The sequence below is a fragment of the Vulpes vulpes genome, chromosome 2, assembly GCF_048418805.1.
Source record: "Vulpes vulpes isolate BD-2025 chromosome 2, VulVul3, whole genome shotgun sequence".
Classification (NCBI taxonomy): Eukaryota; Metazoa; Chordata; class Mammalia; order Carnivora; family Canidae; genus Vulpes; species Vulpes vulpes.
In genome coordinates, this window is record NC_132781.1 from 63,049,636 (window position 1) to 63,071,901 (window position 22,266).

Sequence of the window (22,266 nt, forward strand, 5' to 3'; positions counted from 1 at the left end):
AAGTTAGATTTCTTTATAAAGTCTCTCTCTATGAGATTATGGTTATCTTTTCTCTATAGGTTTTCCATTTGCTGTGCTTAGAGTCCAAATCTCCTGGATCTCAAGTTGAATTTCAGTTAGTTTTCCATCCCTCTTTTAGTTATTGTGACAGATGTGGCATCCCTGTCCCTGGGAATAGCAAAGAAGTTTTATAGTCTAGTCAGATAACTTCACCTTTCCCCTTCCTGTTAGCTTAGCATTTGCCAACATAATAAGCAATCTTGAGTCACACTGATTTTGCACTAGCTTAATCGGAAGAAACAATGATGGTCTGCTTTAGGTTCGTATCTGCCAACAACTGACTGTGGCCTTTACACACCAGTTAACCTCTGCTGTCTTCATTTTACTCATCTGTGTAAATCTGTGTTGGACTATGACCTCTGAGATTGCTTCAATTCTAATATCAACAATTTTAAAGCATGCCAAATCACTTTTAGAAGTTTTAGCCTATGATGATTCAGATGCAATGAAACGTTGGGACACCTGCACTCTGATGTTTCTATCAGCAATGGCCACAATAGCCAAACTGTGGAAGGAGCCTCGGTGTCCATCGAAAGATAATGGATAAAGAAGATGTGGTTTATGTATACAATGGAATATTACTCAGCAATTAGAAACGACAAATACCCACCATTTGCTTCAACGTGGATGGAACTGGAGGGTATTATGCTGAGTGAAATAAGTCAATCGGAGAAGGACAAACAGTGTATGTTCTCATTCATTTGGGGAATATGAATAATAGTGAAAGGGAATATAAAGGAAGGGAAAAGAAATGTTGGGAAATATCAGGAAGGGAGACAGAACATAAAGACTCCTAACTCGGGGAAATGAACTAGGGGTGGTGGAAGGGGAGGAGGGCGGGTGTTGGAGGGGAATGGGTGACGGGCACTGAGGTGGACACTTGACGGGATGAGCACTGGGTGTTTTTCTGTATGTTGGTAAATTGAACACCAATAAAAATTAATTAAAAAAAAAAAGAAGTTTTAGCCTAACTTTAATAATTAAATAAAAAGGAGTGACTCAACTTAGCTTTTCTGAGCTATACCTAAGGGTGATATTCATCTAATATGCACTCATACAGTCACCTTAGTAATTCAAAGATTGAAGGACTTATAACACGGTAGGGCTTCTATATAATCATTGCCTCAGCTGCCCCACTTATAGAGTGGAAGCACTAGGAGGGCTACCCACTTGCTGGCCTTCAGATAAACCACCATAGCTCCTGCACACCAACTCCATTTCCATGGGCTCTCCTAACCAGACATAGGACCCTTGGTGGTGACATGAGCCCCCAGACAAATGCCTGCTGACTGTTCTCCTCTACATGGCTATGGCTATGCAAAGGTAGAAGACTCTTCTTTTTTTTTTTTTTTTAATGAATTTCTTTTCTTCTTCTTCTTCTTTTAGATTTTATTTGACAGAGAGAGAGAAAGCACAAGCAGGGGGAGTGGCAGGAAGAGGGAGTAGCAGGGACCCACTGAAAAGGGAATCTGATGTGGGGCTCAATCCCAGGACACTGGGATTACCTAAGCCAAAGGCAGACACTTAACTGACTGAGCCACCCAAGCACCCCCAGCTAGTAGACTCTTGCCAGAGTCACCTACTTGCTGTTGCTTTTGATGAATATTATATGTGTATTATAGCACATTGGACTCTTTCTAACACAACAGTAGTTTAATGAAGCCCTTTTAAAACATATTCTCTGTTGTTTATGATACTGTGGGGTTTACAAAATCAGCAGTTCACATACCCAAGAATGTTCCAAAGCTAAAGGTAAGTAATTTCATTTCAGAGTTCAGCATAAACAAAATTAAAAAAAAAAAAGTGATTTGACTCCAGTACTTGTGATTACATGGCTAACCCCTGAAATGTTGTGCAAATCATGAAATCAAATCATTGTGTCACCTTTCTTTTAGCGATTATGTGCTTTGTTTCCAGGTGAATGAAATTTACCATGATGAGTCCCTTGGAGTGCATATAAATGTGGTCTTGGTGCGCATGATAATGCTGGGTTATGCAAAGGTAAAATATCTTAAAATATGTGATCTCTGGATGTTAAGAACTGGAGTAGCAGATGACATTTCTGTAACTCTAGCTAATGTGGCATTGATGTGTCACGCAGACCTAGCTCTTTAGAACTGAGGAAGAGACACTGCCATGATAAGCACAGATCTCCCCATTGGAACAGATGATGATTTTTGTGCTGATACCATTTGCTTTGCTTATTTATCTAATGGAGTTGTAGATCACCATTATTCTGGCTCTAAGCATGACTGAATGAGTGAAAACAAATAGATATCACTGTGAGGAAAGAGAATTTCCTTAGTCTACCATTATCATCAAATTTGTGATTCATTCATTTATTCATTCACAACATCTAGGCTGAGTGCTTACTATGTGTCAGATGCTTTCTAGGTGCTTTGACTATATCAGTGAAGAAAAATAGCAAAGATCCTTGCCCTCTTATGGTTTGTTAAAAGCAATATTTTACATATGTCATTCCACTTAAGAAAACTGAAGTATACAGTGAATATTCACTGAGAAGAGCTTTAATCCTTTTGGAAACGAAAAGTTAGATCAAAATGCACATGGTAGGATTTTCATGTGATGTAACTAACTGTAGCTGGCTTTACAATGGCAGGGATGTGTCCTTGTCCTTGGAAATAATGAAATGATGACCATGATTTCTTTCTTTGAGAAAGTGACTAACTTGACAATTTTCTTGATATTTAAAATTACAAGCCCCCTGCCATAATTAATCCCCCTGATTATGAAATACTAATAAAATTATGCATTTAGCAAACAGGAAAAAAATCCATGTGTTTGCATTTCATTATGTATATAACACCCACTTACCATTTTCTGATGAGAAGGTGTCATTGAACTTTACTTTATTCCATAAACCTGACCTAGTTTGTGTTACTAACACTACATACAAGTTAAGTCCAGCTGGAGATGTTAACAGCTTTCAATTGGTTGTTATATGATTTGTTTGGAGAAGCATGTGATCAGCATGCACTAAACCAGGCTAATTTTATTCAGAATGTAAACACTAATAATAACATTTACTAAAATGTAACAAAGCTCTCGGCCTGCCAGCCAAGTAGGGACTAATTTTGCGTTCCAAATTCAATTTCTTATTATATCAGAACTACTCTGGGAAGTATGGATACTGGGTTCTTGAAGGATGGGCCCTTTTCCCTCTGAACTTTTAACTCCTGATCATAATGTGGTAGTAGCAACATTCCAGGCAATGCCAATCCATCTCTTGCAACTGCCGGATAAGAGTGCATCTCCCTCCATCGCTCTGAGGTTTGAAAAAGGGTAGTTGCTTTATTTAGTGTAAAGTTTATGTAATTTGACCACTTCCTGAAATAAAGATTTGGCCAGCTTTGCCAGCTCATTGAAGAATTTATATTCTTCACATTTGTTGATCAATTCTGGGCCAATAAAAATCAAAATCAAAGTAAAAATGAAAATAAAAAAAATTTTAACTAAAGACCTTTCACTTTAACGGCTCTGGATAAAAGTCTTAACCAGAATCTTTTCCTCTTTTTTCCCTTAATATCTATAAGAAGTCCAAGTTGAATTAAAAAATGGACTACTAGAATTCTTAACCCCAGTGATTAACACTGAGTTGCCCCATGATAGCAAATGTCAGTGTTACATGTTCCTGTAAATGTGCCAGTCACCTTTCACACAGGTAACACTGATCATCATTCAGATATCCTTGGGCATTTAGAATTCCCAAACAAGAGTGGATATATACATGAGCCCTAAATAACGTTATTGAACATTACTTAAATATTATACTCCCAAATGTTGACTTCAGAGAAAGTTATGAAAGGAAGCCTTCGGGAAAGCATTGTGTACTTCTTCAACACACTGTTTCCTCTTAGTCCATCAGCCTCATAGAAAGGGGAAACCCATCCAGAAGCTTGGAGAATGTATGTCGCTGGGCTTGCCAACAACAAAAGTCTGATCCCAACCACTCTGAACACCATGACCATGCAATTTTCTTAACCAGGCAAGATTTTGGACCTGCTGGAATGCAAGGTATTTCCATTAATATGCGAAGAAAAACTTAAGGGCATGACTTTTAAAAAATAATCCTAAATCAAGGAGTCTGTTCAAATGTTCAGATCCCTACCATCACTTTCCACCATGCATCAGCCAAGCATACTCTTTTCTTTCTATCACTCCCAGTGACTTCTGTGGAGTTCACAATGTTAAATGCCACTTAAATGCTATAACAAATTATACTTGCCTTTAAAATAATGATTGTGCATTTGGAGTCTGGAGGGGATGCTGTAAAATGCAGTGTGATTTCCACTAACTGTTTGGAAAGGGAAAGGAGAAGCCATAAGAAACGATTGCTGCCAAAGAGCTTTCTTCCAAAGTCAGCTTACATTTATCTAATAAATTCTGATGTAGACTTTGGAAAAATGTAGACTGATGAATTTCTTTTCAACGTTGATGGAATTTCTGGCTCCCTTTATCAGTACCATCATAGGAAGGACCATTCACTGAAAACAGAAAGACAAGGCTTTGTTGGTGGGCAGAACAGAATAGTAACCCCAGGCAGTTCCTTCCCTTAGGGAAGGAGAAAACGCAGACCCAATGAATCTTTTTAGAGACCATTACCTGTGTGTGGCTTTCCCAAGAGAATGTGGCACAATGCTAGCAGTGAAATAATACTGCCTCTGTTTCCTGAAAAGCTCTTTTTTTTTTTTCTAGGCAAAGGTCCAGTAGTAGTTCTTAATGGGCTTTCTCATAAAATGAAAATAAAAGTAATTGTTATTCTCTACAGGATATGCTCCAGTCACAGGCATGTGTCATCCAGTGAGAAGTTGTACCCTGAATCATGAGGATGGTTTTTCATCTGCTTTTGTAGTAGCCCATGAGACTGGCCATGTGTAAGTCACTGTTGACAGTTATAAAGCAAAAAAAAAAAAAAAAAAAAAAAAAAAAAAAGGTCTTTTCTTTCCTGCTTCTCTCAGTATCGTTCACACTTTGGGCAGAGTACATGCCAGCAGGCAATTCTCATTCTTTGCCAAATGTGAGGAGCTGAAAACAGGGAAGAGGTCATGCATGGAAACTAAATAAATGACTCTGGCTTGCCGAGACACCCGTGCATTTTTTGTTGCTCTCAGAAAAGAAAGACATTTCTGTCAGATTGTTCTCTATTTCACAGTTTCTGGGACTCCTCCACAGAAGCCACGTTCATTTATAAAACAGATTCCCCTGAATTTATTTTCAAGAGTGAAATCAAGCAAAATCCATGGCCCCTCTCTTACCAGTGAGGTCTCACTTTGTCTTAGGCTGGGAATGGAGCACGACGGACAAGGCAACAGGTGCGGGGATGAGACTGCTATGGGGAGTGTCATGGCCCCCTTGGTGCAAGCTGCATTTCATCGTTACCACTGGTCCCGGTGCAGTGGCCAAGAACTGAAGAGATACATCCAGTAGGTCCCCTTCTGCATGTTGGAGAGCATTTATATCCTAGCATAATACAGACATGGAGCTGACTTCTAGGACCTTGATCTTTTTTTTTTAAATATTTTATTTATTTATTAGAGAGAGATTACAAGCAGGGGGAGGGGGAGAGGGAGAAGCAGTCGACCCGCAGAGCATGGAGCCCGATGTGGGGCTCCATCCCTGGACGCTGGGATCATGACCTGAGCTGAAGGCAGATGCTTTACTGACTGAGCCACCCAGGTGCCCCTAGGATCTTGATCTTAACAAAACTCCCAGTGAATGAAAGTTGTTGCACATTGTAAACACTTTCTTATGACTCACAGCTTTCTGCACAATGATCCCATAATGTAATCACAATATTTTAAGCCTAGAATTTAAGAGAGTATTTAACCATGGTCTCCTTTTAGTAAATTCCTTATGGAATCTTTGATGATCAAACTTGAGTTGGTGATGAGGAGAGAGAGGATGGTCATGTGGTGCCTGCATAGTGTGCCACATGTACCCTGTAGCATAAATGCTGAGATCTGTGCCACCACACCATGTGGGAGTTCAGCTGGGGACGTGAATAGGGCTGTCACAATTCTACTGTATTCCTGAGTCATGTTTGGCATCTTTTTCTGGGTTGAATAAGGATGATGAGTCTTTTTCTAAAAGGAAGTGAAACGAACAACCTTAAAAGGCATTACTTTGTGATATTGCTATATAATCTGATGAAATTCCAGAGTACGTAACCTAAGAGTATGTAACCACATTAAGATGTGGTTTAAAAAATGAACAGTTAATGACATGAAATATTTTCCTCTCTACAGTTCCTATGACTGTCTCCTTGATGACCCATTTGAACATGATTGGCCCAAACTCCCTGAACTTCCTGGAATCAATTACTCTATGGATGAGCAATGTCGTTTTGACTTTGGGGTTGGTTATAAAATGTGCACTGCGGTATGTTACAATCAAGTGAGATTTTGCATCTTGAAATCTTTTTTGCGTAGCTCCTGTTTGGTGAGCTTTACAGACTACTGGTGCAAGCATAAAAATATCTATCAATGATTTTGTGTTTGCTATGTCACTATGTGCTGAAGTTAAGAGCTTCGATAATAAAGTTAAATATTATTTAATCCTTGTAACAGACTAGATGGGAGTTGGTACATTTTTATTCTGCAGATGAAAAAACCAAGACTTACAGAAATTAAGCAGTTTGCCTAAAGCACACATCTGGTCAATAAGGGAGCTGGATATTGAAACTAAGATATTCAGACTCTAAAGCTTTATGCTCTGTTGTTCCCTTAGTTTTTATGACCTTCAGAGATGACTTCTAAGCATTCAATAGGTTGCTTTTCATTAGTTTGTTGGCCAGGATTTCATGTAGCTGTGACCGTAGGGAAGGGTTGTACTGGTATATTCTCATGTGAGAGTCATATGGTATAGCATGAAGGTCAGGAATATGGGTCTCATACTCAGACTAGGTGGGTTGTCAGAATCTGGATCTCATACTTACCAGATCTATGACTTTGAGCCCTTAATTCAATCTCTCTTCATTTTCATGGGTGTAAAATGTGGATAATGATAATATTTATCTCAAAAATTGATATCAGGATTAAATTTGATAATAAAGCCTCTAGCACAATGCAGGCGCATAGTAAATGGAGTCCAGTAAAGCCAGTCCTCCATGTGTCTGTGCACATTATGGGTATGTTCACTAAATTTCTACATTAAGCTTTATTAGTTCATAAATATAAGGGAAGAAAGGAGGGGCTTTTGATATGTTGGACCAAGCTTTGTGTGTTAGAGCGAGAAAAGTAAGTATTTCATGGTACTGGAAAGAAGTTGATCTGCTGTTTGAAATCTTCCATATAGAGCTATCTACAGCCATTTGGTCTGCGTATAAGGTATACACTGTCAACTCCTATTACCTGCATTAATACTTTAGACCTGAGAATTCTAAAGCTTTGGCTCAATATCATGGATAAATACAATTTCTGCATTAAGTAGTAGGAATTAGAACAAAAACACCTAGGTCCAAAATGAGTAACAATTTTAAAAAAATAAAAGCTCTGACTCTCTATGGGTAATTAGTGCTATAAGCAATGAATATGTGGAGAAATTGGTATTTGATGTTTGTTTAAATCTAGAGAATGGTAAGATGTTTCTAGTTACAAAGAGATCAGACGAGTAAAGACCACACACAAATATGTGTGCTTACACATGCATTTGGATATCATAATGTGGCGTTTTAGGAAAACAAAAAACATTCTTACAAGTGAGAATACTAAGATTCTGGTCTGGCTATTATTATCTCATGTATAACTATAACTAAAGCTTTACCTTATATCTCATATTATCACCATGGATTGTTTTGAGGATTAAATATATAGAAAGTACACTGTAAACTACTTGAACGTATTGTGAAATTTTGTCACACCTAGAATACTTTATCGCACAAACCAAGCCTTACAAATATTTTCTGCTTTTAGTCAGCTCAGTATTATTTATAATCCAACTAGTTCATATCTACAGGGATAAAGAGAACCTTTTTGATAGCTTAAAAACTGTAAAACCATCATAATAAGTTTTCATATTTAAAATGGTCATAATACTTACAAATTCTTTAAAATTCCCATATTGTCTGTTTGAAAACCATAAAATAGAAGTAGTATGCAGAAATGTTAAAGTCAACCAGAGAATTGCAGACAAATCATTGTTTATTATTGATATTTTAGAAAAACAGAATAAAAATATTCTTTCCCTGGAATTCTCAGGCAATATATTTTTTTTCTCATCATGCCACAACTAATTAATTTGAATTTAAAGTACCCAAGGAACATGACATGAGGAATGTTGGACAGATGTTGGTATGACATGTCATCTGTATTTTATTGAGATCTTGATTCTCTCTCTTCCAGTTCCGAACATTTGACCCATGTAAACAGCTGTGGTGTAGCCATCCTGATAATCCCTACTTTTGTAAGACAAAAAAGGGACCCCCACTTGATGGTACTGAATGTGCTGCTGGAAAAGTGAGTATATCTATTTATACAATGAAGATCTAAGATATATTTCATCATAATGATCTTTAGAAACCTGGAAAATTATGACCCTTGCTGTAGTCATTTTTGTACAAACCATGGTGTATGGGGTTTCATTATGATAATGCACTAGCATTGTTTCCTAGGGCTTCCATAACAAATTGCTACAACGTTAGTTCCTTAAAATAACAGAAATGTTATTCTCTCATAGTTTTAAAAGCCAGAAGTCTAAAATCAGTTTCACTGAGCCAAAATCGATGTGTGGACAGGACCATACTCTCTCCAGAGGCTCTAGGGAAGGATCTGTTCTTGGGTCTTCCAGCTTCTGGTGGCGGCCTGCATTCCTCGATTTGTGGCTGCACCATTCTAATTTCTGCTTCCCTGGCCACACTATCCCCTTTTCTGTGTACAAATTTCCCTTTGCCCCTCTCATAAGAATACACATGCTGTGCTGGCAGTCAGGGCCCACCTGGATAATCCAGGATAATCTCTCCATCTCCAAATCCTTAACCACATCACATCTGCAAAGACCATTTTCCAAATAAGGACATTCACAGATTTCAAGGATTAGGACCTACCCCCTTTGAGGCCACTGTTCAGCCACTACTGATAGAAAAGGAAACAGCAGCTCAGCAGAATATCTGAGCCCCTGCTAATGGAATTTGATTTACTTGCTGGCGTCCCGTCCCACACCTTGTGAAAGTTGTCCAGAAATAAAGTCATGTGAATTTATACAGAAGATTTGGCCTTGCTCCTTGGGGAAAGATGCCCAGAGGTTTTAAATCTCAAATTGTGTAGTCAAGATTGAATGCTCAGAAACTGGCCAGGGGCCAAGCTACACTACTCAGGAGGGGAAAGATCACCAAATCCAAAACAAAGGCATGTTAAGAACTCAAGTTGAAGAGCCTTGACTAGTTTGGAAATAAGATATTGTAGATAGGACCAAAAGCTGGCAAGGAAGATTTACATAGCTTTTAGTTCTTTTAAAACCCACCTAAAGCTCTATTTCAAATGTGTATGAACTGTATTTTCTCTGAGAATTGCAAGCATAGTAATAATAAAAATAGTAAAATCTGCCATTATTTTGTGCTTAAACTTTGTTAGGTATTATGCTAAACGCATTACATATGGTGTGTTGCTTTTGCAAAATTCAGTGTTACAGACTTTTAACCAAAAAAACAAGAGCAACAATGAGTTGATTCATTTTTGCTTTATGAAAAATATATCCTGTGAACCAACTCCAAACATCCAACTTTTCTTAATATATTTGTGTTATATTTAAATTTACCAAAATTGAGTTTTAAGAAACATTTTATTGTGTGTAGGACAAAAAAAGCAAGTCAAAATGTTGAAAGGGAGAAGAGCTAATACCTGTTGAGCACCTGCTGTGTGCTGGGATACTGTAAGCTAGGTGCCTCTGTAGTATCAAGGTTCAGTGGTTTCCACTTAATTATTTCCTGGTCAGTCGGTCTTCTCCTCCTCATGATCCTTTCTGGGCCACAATATCCCTCATCTAAAATATAAAGATAACAAATGAATTATCTATCTCTCAGAATCATTGTGAATGAAAATTTTGAAATGTATTCAAGTGTTTTGAACACTAGAGATGTTTTAGGTATGTTAATTCCAAAGTTAAGGTATATATTTTTCTGTTACTATGATAAAGAGGAGCATGTTACCCTTAGAAATACCTGATAATTTAGCTAATGAGGGATGAATTGTAGAGTATTACCTGCTATGCAAGTTGGGTCCCCAGATCATCCTTACTGGTTTTATTTGATATTCATTGTAAATGTACATTTAAAAACTTGACTGAGTGAATGGTTTTTGTTTTGTTTTTTTCATTTTATCCTTAAAAAATGTAAGTCTAAATTATCCTATATGGGGCACCTTGTTACAATTGTGCTGGGTTAATTTTAAATGCATTTTTACCTGGGGCCGAGAAAAAAAATACAGGCCTTTAACTGGTGGTACTCATATGATAACTTGAGCTTTAGTCTATGCATGGTTTTCATAATTGCCTTTTGTCATTTTCCTAAGTGGTGCTATAAGGGTCACTGCATGTGGAAGAATGCTAATCAACAAAAACAAGATGGCAATTGGGGATCATGGACCAAATTTGGCTCCTGTTCCCGGACGTGTGGAACTGGTGTCCGTTTCAGAACACGCCAGTGTAATAATCCCATGTGAGTAAACTCTTGTAATTCTATTGTTTTTGGATAGACCAGAAAATGCTTCAATATTATGTTTATTAACATTCTGTTTTGTGAAGTACATGTAAAGACGTGTACTTCAAAACAGGAAAACTAAGGATTCAGGTGTCTATTTTGGGTAAATCTCCATTGATCCATCTTGTGAGGAGTAGTCAATGGTGAAGATGAGAGGCTCCAGTGAAGACTGGAGATTTTTGAAGCAGTTGCTATTTAGAGATTTCAGGAGCTGGGCAGGGAGAGCCCCGCCTGTGCAGGGAAGGCCTGGGTCCTAGGCTGTGAGGGCCACTGCAGGAAGCACAGGGCACCACTCCAGGGAGCAGCACCAGCCAGGGGCTCACTCAGTCTGGGGTCAGGAGAGCAATGCAGCAGAGCCTGGCCACAGAAAGATGGTGAAAGAAGACCAGGGAACTGCGAGGAACAGTTCTCCATTCATTCATTCATTCATTCAGACTAAATGGATTGAATCCCTTTTGCGTGTGCAGCAAAAACTTAGGACTTTCTTTCTGCTCTAGGATTTACCATGTGAGAAAAGTGCTTTCTTCAGTTTCTGGCAGCAGGATGGCTCCGAGAAAGTTTTTCATAAAGAATATCCAATGTCACGTACCTGTTTTCACAGGAGGAAGTATTAGTGGAAGTAACAAAAACAATAAAAATTATAATAAGAGCAGCTAAGGCTCACTCTGAGCCATGTTCTGTTCTAAGTATCTTAAATATGTTAGTTTATTCAGTTCTCTCCATTTTTCTCTAAGAGAGATGAGATTATTTTTCACATTCTACATGTGAGAAAACTAAGAGGTAGGATTGTGATCAAATTTCTTTGGGCTACGTCTACATGTTTTATGCATGGTAGGAAATATAGTTTTTCTCAGTCCTTACATGTTTTTAAAAATGGCTTTATATACTTTCCTCATGCATTGAAAATATACTGTTTGAAATGCTGATATAAATTGAGTTTTTGGTCTCCTCCACCCTCACCCCATTCCAGACACACACACCACACACACACACACACACACACACACACACACACAGGGAGAAGATGGTGCTTTCCGAAGGGAATGGAATTAGGAAGATTGGGTTCATTCACTTTGTACCCGCAGCTCAGAAGCCCTGGCTTTCTGCCTCCCAGCACTATGTCTGCAAGTTTCAACTGCTGGACCAGAGCCAAAGGGTCTTTTTCAATGTTTTCTTTTCTTTAGGCCCATCAATGGTGGTCAGGATTGTCCTGGTGTTAATTTTGAGTACCAGCTTTGTAATACAGAAGAATGCCCAAAACACTTTGAGGACTTCAGAGCGCAGCAGTGCCAACAGCGTAACTCCCACTTCGAGTACCAGAATACCAAACACCACTGGCTACCATACGAGCATCCCGACTGTGAGTAGACGCTCGCTGTCCTTCCCGCTGTGTGGATGGTGACTTAGAGCTTAAGCCTTGTCAACACCAATCCCTTGGACTCTCGGTCCTTACATGGTAAAGTAGAAAACTTGGTGTGTAGAGGGGTAAGTCTTGCTGGGTTTCCAAGAACAAGGTAACGTAGTCCCTTCTCTAGAGAGGTCAGAATTGTGGGCTGGCTCCCAGCCAGCAGCCTTCCCACCATCACTACTGAAAGGACCAGTGGAAAGTAGCCCGTGGGAGACGTGTTGAGTTTCCTCGCCTGACTGGCATCCCTCTACTAGGAAACGCTCTGGAATACTGTGATCTTTCCTTTCCGAATAACAAGAGAAAAAACACAATTCTTTTACAGCTGACTCAGAAACAAGAAAGAGATCATGACTTAAGAACAGAAGGCACATCATAACTTTTTACTTTTGTACTGTACACTGGTCATTAGAAAATAACACTTGGAAATTCCCTTTTAGTGTTTCACTTCATACCCCTGAATTTTTGGTTAAATATGTCCAAATGGGAACGTCTGGCCATACCTCATATTTGGGTGGCTGAAACAAAATAGTGACATGATTACCGTATAACATAATACACTAATGAGTTCAGTTTAAAAGCTGTTTTAAAGGAAAGATACATCCACATAGGCATTCTAAGTTGCAATGCATTAAGAAGAAATGCATTATTTTTTATCTGTGAAGCAAGTCAAATAAGTTATATTAAATTTAATTAATGAAGTCCTACAGGAAGCATAAACCATACTAGGTCATTGGGTCAAACAAAAGAGAAAGCCTTTTAGTTCTCTAAGTGTCACTAAAACGAAATTGGTCCTGAATTAAATTTTATTGAAGAGCTGTGGTTAACTCCAGGGTTGCCATACAGCCGGTTTGCCTGGGACAGTCCCAGTCGTTCCTGTGTAATTATTAATACAGCCAATTTTCACTCTCAGTGAAACTCTCAGTTTCACAGTGTAGACCAGTCATATGCCAGATATGAATCCTTTTCCACTACTTTTTTTATTTATTTGTACAATGTCTTGTTTTCAGGAAACCGTGCTGAAACTTTATATTTTAAAAATAAAATAACTAATATGCAAATGTGTCACTTTATGTCCATTGTTGATTTAGTCTTCCATCTTTTACAGCCAAGAAAAGATGCCACCTTTACTGCCAGTCCAGAGAGACTGGCGATGTGGTGTACATGAAACAGCTGGTGCACGATGGAACTCACTGCTCTTACAAAGACCCATACAGCATATGTGTGCGGGGAGAGTGTGTGGTGAGTTCTCATGGCTTCCCTGGAAGCTTCTGATGCTGTTGTGCAATTCAGCTTTTACTGTCATTCATCTGCATGTTTTCGTAGGAGCTTAACCCTGCCTTATCTGGAAAATCACATTAAAATGAGAATCCAGGACTAGTTGAGTAGGCCTAAACTCAATGTGGGAGAAATTTCACATTTCAAATCAACGTTTAGCCATATGCAGAATCAAGATTTATATATGGTTTCCCTCATTTTCCAGCCAAGTGCCTTTTCTAAGTTACTCTGATACCTCCAGGTTGGGAATACAACAGCTGGGGATGTACAGTGGCTTTGCTTTGAGGATTTTACTAGGAGTCATCTACTTTTACACTGTAGAGGCTTTTCCAAAAATGCAATGCTAAATGTATTTTTTATTTAAAAAAATAATAGAAATTCTCTCTCTCTTACTTTCCAGTAAGAGAGTTTAAACACCGAATTCCACCTCAGAACAGAAAAGGCAAAGATGCAAAAACTGGGTTTTACCCCATTTAGATTTAAAAAAAAAAAAAAGCCAATTGTCTTTCTTGTTCGTGTTCGCAAGCTGAATTGATACGAAACCAGCCCTATTAACTGAACACATTACTCTTGTCTGTTTTGCCTTTGCCTCAGCACAACTCGAGTGTTGCAGTAATAAATCTCAAGTACGCAGATACCTCACATTTGAAATAACTTCTCCCTGACAGTAGCCTCTGACTCTTGTCCATGCCTCACTGAGGTATCTGGGGCGTCATGCATGTGCTCTGCGGCGGCTCTGCCAGTGTCCATTCCAGCTTAGGAGTGTGGTGGCCTAGCATGGACCCTTCCCCCCACTGGTGGACGTGGCGGGGCCCAGCTCAGTTCAGAAAACCTTCAGCGGTTCCTTGTTAGATCCATGTGAAAATACTGACTCCACCTGATACTCGAGGCCTTTTGGGCCTGTGCCTTGCCCGTCCCTCCCTGCTCCGCCCGGTTGCACAGTGCTAGCTCCATGGGCTGCACCACGGGCTCCACTGTGGCTCACGTGTTGCTCTCTGAACCCAGTTGCCTGAGCCTACAACTTCCACGGTTCTGTGTTTATCCCTTTGCATTTTTGAAATGCCTTTCTACAGGGCCCAAGGGAAACGCAGCGCTTTGTAAAGTTGTTTTGCGTTTTTTAGTTTCAGAGGTAGAGTTTAGTGATTCATCAGTTTGTTTTATTTTTAAAGATTTTATTTTATTTATTCATGGGAGACACAGAGACAGGCAGAGACATAGGCAGAGGGAGAAGCAGGCTCCATGCGGGGAGCCCAATGTGGGACTCGATCCCAGGACTCTTGGATCATGACCTGAGCCAAAGGCAGATGCTCAACCACTGAGCCACCCAGGTGTCCCAGTGATTCATCAGTTGCATATAACACCCAGTGCTCCTTCCATCCTGTGCCCTCCTGAATGCTCATCACCCAGTTACCCCATCCCCCTGCCTCTCTGCCCTCCAGCAACCTTCAGTTTGTTTGTTTCCTAGAGTTAAGAGTCTCTTATGGTTTGTCTCCCTCTCTGATTTCATCTTACTTTATTTTTGTTTCATGAAATTTTGTTTTGCATCACTAGCCAGCTTGTAAAGCTTGTGCTAATGCCCAGCTCACCATTTTATTATTTATCTTTTGAAATAGGAAAGCAACAAGGGAAAAAGTCCATCTTAGTTTTTGTCTTCTCAGCATCAACAACAGTATCTGTGCTTAATAAATGTTTGATGGGTCATGACTATGTGCAATGGGGTAAATAGTTCATCAGACTGGGGAAATTTATCCTAGGGTAGAATTTAACCTAGAGTATAAGTCATTTGACTGCATGGTTGTTCTTCAAAAAGACAGGCATTAAAAAAAATCAGAACTAAAGTCAAGGTTTGGTACACACTGCCTCACAGTGGGCTCACGATGAAACAGATGGGTTGTCCTTGTCTCGGATGCTGACCTTTACCTGACACGTTAAGATTAGCCACATTTAACATCTTCTCTTTCCAGAAAGTGGGCTGTGATAAAGAAATCGGTTCTACTAAAGTGGAGGATAAGTGTGGCGTCTGTGGAGGAGATAATTCTCATTGTCGAACAGTAAAGGGGACTTTTACCAGAACTCCCAGGAAACTTGGTAAGATGAGGTCTCTCCTGAGTTTGGTATCATTCCCTATGATTTGTACTTTTTGAGACTCCTTTTAGCAATGTAGCATTTTCTCTATAAATATAACAAAAAATTAGCTGCTGATTTGTTTTTATTCAGATTACCTTTTGTCTTTTTTTTTTTTTAAGATTTTATTTATTTATTTGAGAAAGAGAGGGAGAGCAAGCACCAGAGAGAAACAGAGCAAGCACCAGCATGGGGAGAGGCAGAGGGAGAGTGAGAAGCAAACTCCCCACTCAGTGGGGAGCCTGATGTGAGGCTCGATTCCAGGACCCCAGGATCATGACCTGAGCTGAAGGCAGGCACTTAACCAAATGAACCACCCAGGTGCCCCCAAATTACCTTTTAAGGAAATAAAAACCAAACCAAAAACACTTGGACTGAAATCATATTCCATAGCACCTATGATGAAAAATCATCTAGTAAATTAGATAAGGAACAAATAAAATCAAATCAATTATAGTAGTTAGCTAAAATATGTGTTTTGTTTTATTTTATTTTATTTATTTATTTTATTTATTAATTTATTTATTTATTGGGAGAGAGAAAGCAAGCATGCAGGTGGGAAGGGAGAGAGGGACAAGGAGAAAGAGAATCCCAAGAAGATTCCCCATTCAGTGTGGTGCCCAACACAGGGCTTGATCTCCGGATCCCTGAGATCTTGACTTGAGCAGAAAGCAAAAGTCAGACACTTAACCAACGGAGCCACCCAGGTGCCCCCTATTTTGTTTTTAATAAAGCACGTTAGACCTAATTACTAGAATTGATGCCTTTTTTACGTTTTCTGTTCACATAAATTGTTGATCAGAAGTTAAAAAAATCACAAAATTTTAAATACAACTTGTAAAATATTGCATTCATTTTGCTTCTTTTAAAGTTGAACAAGTGTATCCTATTTATAAATCTACAAATCTAGAGCCCATATTTCATGTAATTTTAGAAGTTTTATATTACACAAAATTGAAGTACAATGAAAAACAACCCTGAGGTATAACTGCTTGTCTGTGTGAATGTTAGTGTTTATTTAAGTCAGTGACCTGGATGGACTTAGGCATACAGTGAAGTTTCAGATGGGAAAAAAAAAAAGCACAAATAATATGTAAAACATGAATACTTTCTTAATTATTCACTGGAATTATTGTAAGAGAGTTGGATACAAACATTTATTACTGAATGATCTTTTTAGTTTGTAACAAATATTATTTAGTTATTCAATAAGCATTTCTTAGGAAAGTGTCCCTGGGAATTTAGCATTTAAAGATAAATTTGATGTGGTGCTTCCCTTGAGAAGCTTCTCTTACATCATCCCTACGTAGTTGGTACAGTCTCCAGTAGAATAAATAAAACAAAAATTAAAATAATAAATGTGATTCACTTTGAGCACATTGTCATGGCAGTGATTTTCCCTTTTAGAAGAAGAGAAAGTATAAAAAAGGTAGTCTTCAGTATTTCTCTCAGTTCTTTGTACTCTCATTATACCTCAGCTGCCCCAGTGCAAGCCAGGTGGACACCTGTCTTGCTCTTTGATACATTTAGTGGGGCAGAGCTAGGTCACTCCAAAGTGTCTTTCATTACTGATATTTTTTATATTCCTGTGTGATCAGTCAATGGTTAAACAGTTAAAAAAGCAAATATTGCTATTTCTGGCTGATTATATTATTTTAGGAAAGTTCACAGAATTAAAATGATATATTATGGTTTTGGTGGAGTAGCATAATTTCCTTTATCTTATTGTGAAGCAATGAAGTGTACTTTCTCTGTGGCAGCTATGTTATTCTTTTTGGTATAAAATTATTCTTATTATTTTATTTCCAGAGTAAATGAATGTAAAGAAAAAAGTTCTTGCCATTAATCATTCATCTGTTAATCATCCATTCTCTGGTCTGAGGTCATAATGCATTTTTTTTCCAGATACCTCAAAAATTAGACTAAACCTTTAAATCAAGATCAGAAGAGAAGAAAGATTTTCATCAGGCATACAGATTCAGCCTATTCAGAGATAATCTAACATCCATTTCTTTGCACTAATGTTGTCATTGTAGTCACTCAATAGACTAATTAACATTTTCCAACAGGGAAACATTTAAGCAAGAGGTGCCATACAGAATTCAAGTTGCTGGAAAATGAAATCTGCAAGTATTCAACTTCCAATCACCTTTATCATTTCTCATTCAGTCTTAGTCTTACTTTCATTGACTATTAACTGTTTATTGGCATTAGCTAACTATTAAAAATGCATTTTGACTTCAATACATAAAACTACAGAACATAGCTGATATCCTACCTAATAGAATATATATATATAGCTTATAGTATAGTCAATGAAACAACAAGACTTTGATAAACATGAAACTTTCACTAATTAAAAACATTCTATCTAAGGGAAGACAAGAGGCGCCTTCATTTTACCCAAAGGAGCTCGTAATATTTCTCTTGCTGAAACAAGGGAAGCTAAAAATGTACTGGGTAAGTTGTAGCAAACTGCAGAAAGATGGGCATCCATAAATGGTATCAAGCTGTTTTGCTGTATTTGGTGGGCATCTTAAATACATTACTTCTAGCCACTGCATACTCAGACAAACAGGCTACAGTTCATGGGCTTTACCCAAGGCTCAGGCACTGAAAACTCTGACCCTAGCATGACTATGCCATTGAGTTAAAACAGTAATAAGTATTGTGAAAAAAGTTGAGTAAATCTACCCATAGGTAGATATTTATTGTCCATATAGAAATAAACATTTCTTTCTGATAACATCAGCAATTGTGTATTTATAACTGAATTTCTGTCAGACTCCTCCTGTAGTATGTGAGTTAGATGTTTCATAATGTAAGGTGTCAGTTGCATAATCTCCCTATATTAATTTATATTTCCTGGACATAACATCTTGATTTCTACTTCTCCTATTGTTGATTTATAGTTAGGATATTAATTTTAAGTGATCTTAAGATAATTCTTAGGATGGATAATATTAAGATTTCTTTTATATGACGCAGATTATAAAAGGATTGGTAGAAAATTTTGTAAGTCAACGCAATCCATTAAGTGTATTGATTCATGATTCCTGGATTAGAAGATTGAGTGTAGGGCACATTTTTATGGCAATGTATGACATAACTTGCAGGCATTTTCCAACCAAATAGTTTGGTCAAATCTAGAAAATATATTTTAAGACTTTCCCATAATAAAACTTGTTCAAGGCTTTAAAACTAATGGCTGATGATAAGAAAAATGAAAGCCACTCACTGATCTTTCTTTTGTAATTTCTTTAGAACAAAGCAGGCTTTTACATATGAGGATGTTTCATTAACTGGAAGTTTAGCTCTCTATACTTGCCCTTGAGCTTTTAAAATAACATATAGAGAAATAAAATATCGCCAGAAGTTCATCAACTGTGGACATCAGAGGTTGGCCGCAATTCAAAATGGTGGTTTAAAAAACTAAAATAGCATAATGAATAAACTTTTATGAATCCCTGTGTTATACACCTGAAACTAATGTAACATTGTGTGTGTCAACAATATCCAAATAAAAATAAATGAATAAATGAAGGAAGGAAGGAAGGAAGGAATAAATAAATTTAACAACAAAAACCCTAAAATTACATAGAGGGACAAAGGAGAGCACAGTATTTGCCTGAATTGTTGACACAATTCACAGTTCAATATAAGATAAATGATGGATAGGTTAGAAATAAGATTAACTCCGCCCTTCCTTAATACTAAAAAAAAAAGGGGGGGCGGTTTCCTCTAATCTGATGCCAGTTGTCACAAAATCTACCAATGCTTTGAAGTTAATTTCTGAAACGGCTTCTTTGAGTTTATGGATGCCCTCTTCTGCGTGCAGGAGCAGTAAGAATTTCATGCTCGGCTAACCATGGTTGTTGCTTTTGTTTTCTTCTTTTGCTTTCTCCAATATTTACTACACATGCAAAGGGTACCTTAAGATGTTTGATATACCCCCTGGTGCTAGACATGTGTTAATCCAAGAAGACGAGGCTTCCCCTCATATTCTTGGTAAGTGTTTCTGTCTGCCAGCTTTGCTCTAGCATGCCCTTAGAGAAACATCGAAGCAATCATATATATAAAAATATATATGTGTTTAGATGTCTGTGTATATATGTATATGTATGTATATACATAGATATGCAAGATTCAGAATTACATGTAAGTGCATTACTGTGTGTTCTTTGTTGATCATTTCTCCCCACTCTCCTTTCTTTAAAACAAAAAATATTCAAAAATAGAGCTTCAATTTTTGGTGAAACCTGGGTTGGTTCATCATTTATATGAAGAAAAGGGTATTTAATGAGTTTGTTAAGTGCTTTTGCTCTGTATTAGGGGATGAGAAAAATAAAGTTGCCAATAAAATGCACTAAATTAAGGAAGAATATCAGAAAAATTTGCCATATTTATGTTGGCAAATTAGTTCTGATATTTTGGTTGATGCCATACTGTATGCCTGTCCTTACTTTTTTATTGCATTTTAAGTTATTTTACTGAAAAGCAACCATATGTGAATTTTACTAGTCTAGTGAAAATTTTCCTAATATTCATTATGTGTCCAGTTTCTGACTGGCACATGCAGATGCATTTGCATGGCTGCTTATAATTTCCGAAAGAAGATTCTTTTCCTCTTTTATGAAAGAATCATATAAAAATGTAATTCTAAAGGGGTTTATTTTCAAAGTGTATGTTCAAATATAAACATGACTTCCACATATACCCTGACCTGTTAAAGCACAAGGAAGCTCTCTGATCTGAAGGCATCATCTGTCAACCCCATGTAAATTTGTCTCAGATTTTCTTTTATTTTAAATGTGTGACTTTAAGAATGAAGTGTTTTGTGGTGTTTCACAGAATTTTTTTTTTTTTTAGTATTTAAATTAAATTCACTACTAGATTCCTTAATGATCTCAGTCAGCCATAGTTCTTTTTCCAGTAATTCACATTCCTTATTTTTTGTCCAAGAATTCTGATTATTGTCCTTGGAAACATTAGAGTAGGGTTATTTTTTAAAGATTTATATATTTATTTATGAGAGACAGAGAGGCAGAGACATAGGCAGAGGGAGAAGCTCCCTGTGGGGAGCTTGACATGGGACTCGATTCCAGGACTCCAGGATCATGCCCTAAGCCAAAGGCATATGCTCAGCCACTGAGCCACCTGACATCCCCATCATTACAGTAGTTTAAAAAACTTCAAGAGGAATAAATGTATTTAACTAAAATTGCTCCTGTTTTCTATACATTTTCAGTAATGGTAGTAACATGAAATTGTATTTTCTAACTTGCTATACGCTGGTAATAACTCCAAATTTTAAAATCCCATTTGTTATGTTTTCTTCATTAGAGAAAGCATTTTTAAATAATATATAGTAGATCAATAATGCATTAAGAACTCTATTACCAGTAATCAGCTTTTTCTATCCATATAAGTAGGGACACGGCCTTGGAATTTTACAAACATAAGAACTAATTTTTTGTTGGTCTAAAAATTAGTTCAATTATGTTGGATACCAATAAATACTTTCACTAGCTTGAAAGAGATACACAGTAAAGAAGCCATTATGTTATGTGCTATCCTAGCATAAATGTTTTGTGTTAATGATTATAGAAGAATCCATAATTATCAAAATGTTCCCCACTTTCTGTGGAAATAGACAGGAGTGGCTTAGAAACTGTTAACCTCGCTGGCAGTGCTTTCAAATGGGCCTATTTGTCAATATTTATCTCCTATTTAACCATCTGGCCATTGCTTTTGACCAGTTGGACGTGCTTCCTGAGTATTTGGAATGCTGAATGAAGGCAATGCGAGTCATATCAGAACTAACACTCATTTTGATTGCTTTGATGCTAATAAACACAGTCTTCCGTTTATAGACAGGGATAGACTTACTAGGGATCATCAAACTTGTAAAATGATAAAATAAAATGTATTCTGGTTACCCATTTCTCTTCAGCTATTAAGAACCAAGCTACAGGCCACTATATTTTAAATGGCAAAGGGGAGGAAGCCAAGTCGCGGACCTTCATAGATCTTGGTGTGGAATGGGACTATAACATTGAAGATGATATCGAAACTCTTCACACAGATGGACCTTTACATGATCCCGTTATTGTTTTGGTATGTGGTGTTACGGTCTCAGTGCGTAGTTGATTTAGTTTATAATTTTATAATTTATTTGTTTGAAAACACTTTTACCTTGAATGTTGAATATTTAACTGCTTGTTTTTTATAATTCCATTTATTTACTCCTCTCTACTCTTTGTGCAACTTTGTCATATATTTTAAGTACATTATAATCCTAATAACATAGTAGTATGATTCCTGACTTTTAATAATCCATTATTAAAGACAAAAGATGAGATAGATTTTTTTTTAAGATTTTATTTATTTATTCAAGACACACACACACACACACACACACACACACAGAGAGGCAGAGACATAGGCAGAGGGAGAAGCAGGCTCCATGCACAGGGAGCCCGATGTGGGATTCGATCCCGGGTCTCCAGGATCGCGCCCTGGGCCAAAGGCAGGCTCCAAACCACTGTCTGGCCACGGATCCCACACAAGCTTTATTGACGCCTTAGCAGCTTTACATGTAGGGCCTCCCCTCATTCAGGAGAGAAGCACGTGGCAATTCCTGAGAGAGAAGGGATTGGGGGGGTGTTTTTGGTTAGGTGCTGTCAGT

The 22,266-nt window shown here is 37.7% G+C and overlaps 1 protein-coding gene across 2 annotated transcripts in view; it reads left to right on the forward strand.

The window, feature by feature from the left end:
* ADAMTS3 (ADAM metallopeptidase with thrombospondin type 1 motif 3) overlaps positions 1 to 22,266 on the forward strand; it is a 256,185-nt gene that overhangs the window by 212,578 nt on the left and 21,341 nt on the right. For both annotated transcript variants that reach the window (XM_025985092.2, XM_072748803.1), the window contains exons 6-17: positions 1,978 to 2,061; positions 3,939 to 4,095; positions 4,850 to 4,955; positions 5,361 to 5,504; positions 6,327 to 6,459; positions 8,421 to 8,534; positions 10,584 to 10,729; positions 11,956 to 12,131; positions 13,285 to 13,418; positions 15,419 to 15,542; positions 19,506 to 19,586; positions 21,532 to 21,695. In XM_025985092.2, the coding sequence (XP_025840877.1) occupies positions 1,978 to 2,061; positions 3,939 to 4,095; positions 4,850 to 4,955; positions 5,361 to 5,504; positions 6,327 to 6,459; positions 8,421 to 8,534; positions 10,584 to 10,729; positions 11,956 to 12,131; positions 13,285 to 13,418; positions 15,419 to 15,542; positions 19,506 to 19,586; positions 21,532 to 21,695 (1,563 nt within the window). The remainder of the gene's footprint in view (positions 1 to 1,977; positions 2,062 to 3,938; positions 4,096 to 4,849; positions 4,956 to 5,360; positions 5,505 to 6,326; positions 6,460 to 8,420; positions 8,535 to 10,583; positions 10,730 to 11,955; positions 12,132 to 13,284; positions 13,419 to 15,418; positions 15,543 to 19,505; positions 19,587 to 21,531; positions 21,696 to 22,266) is intronic.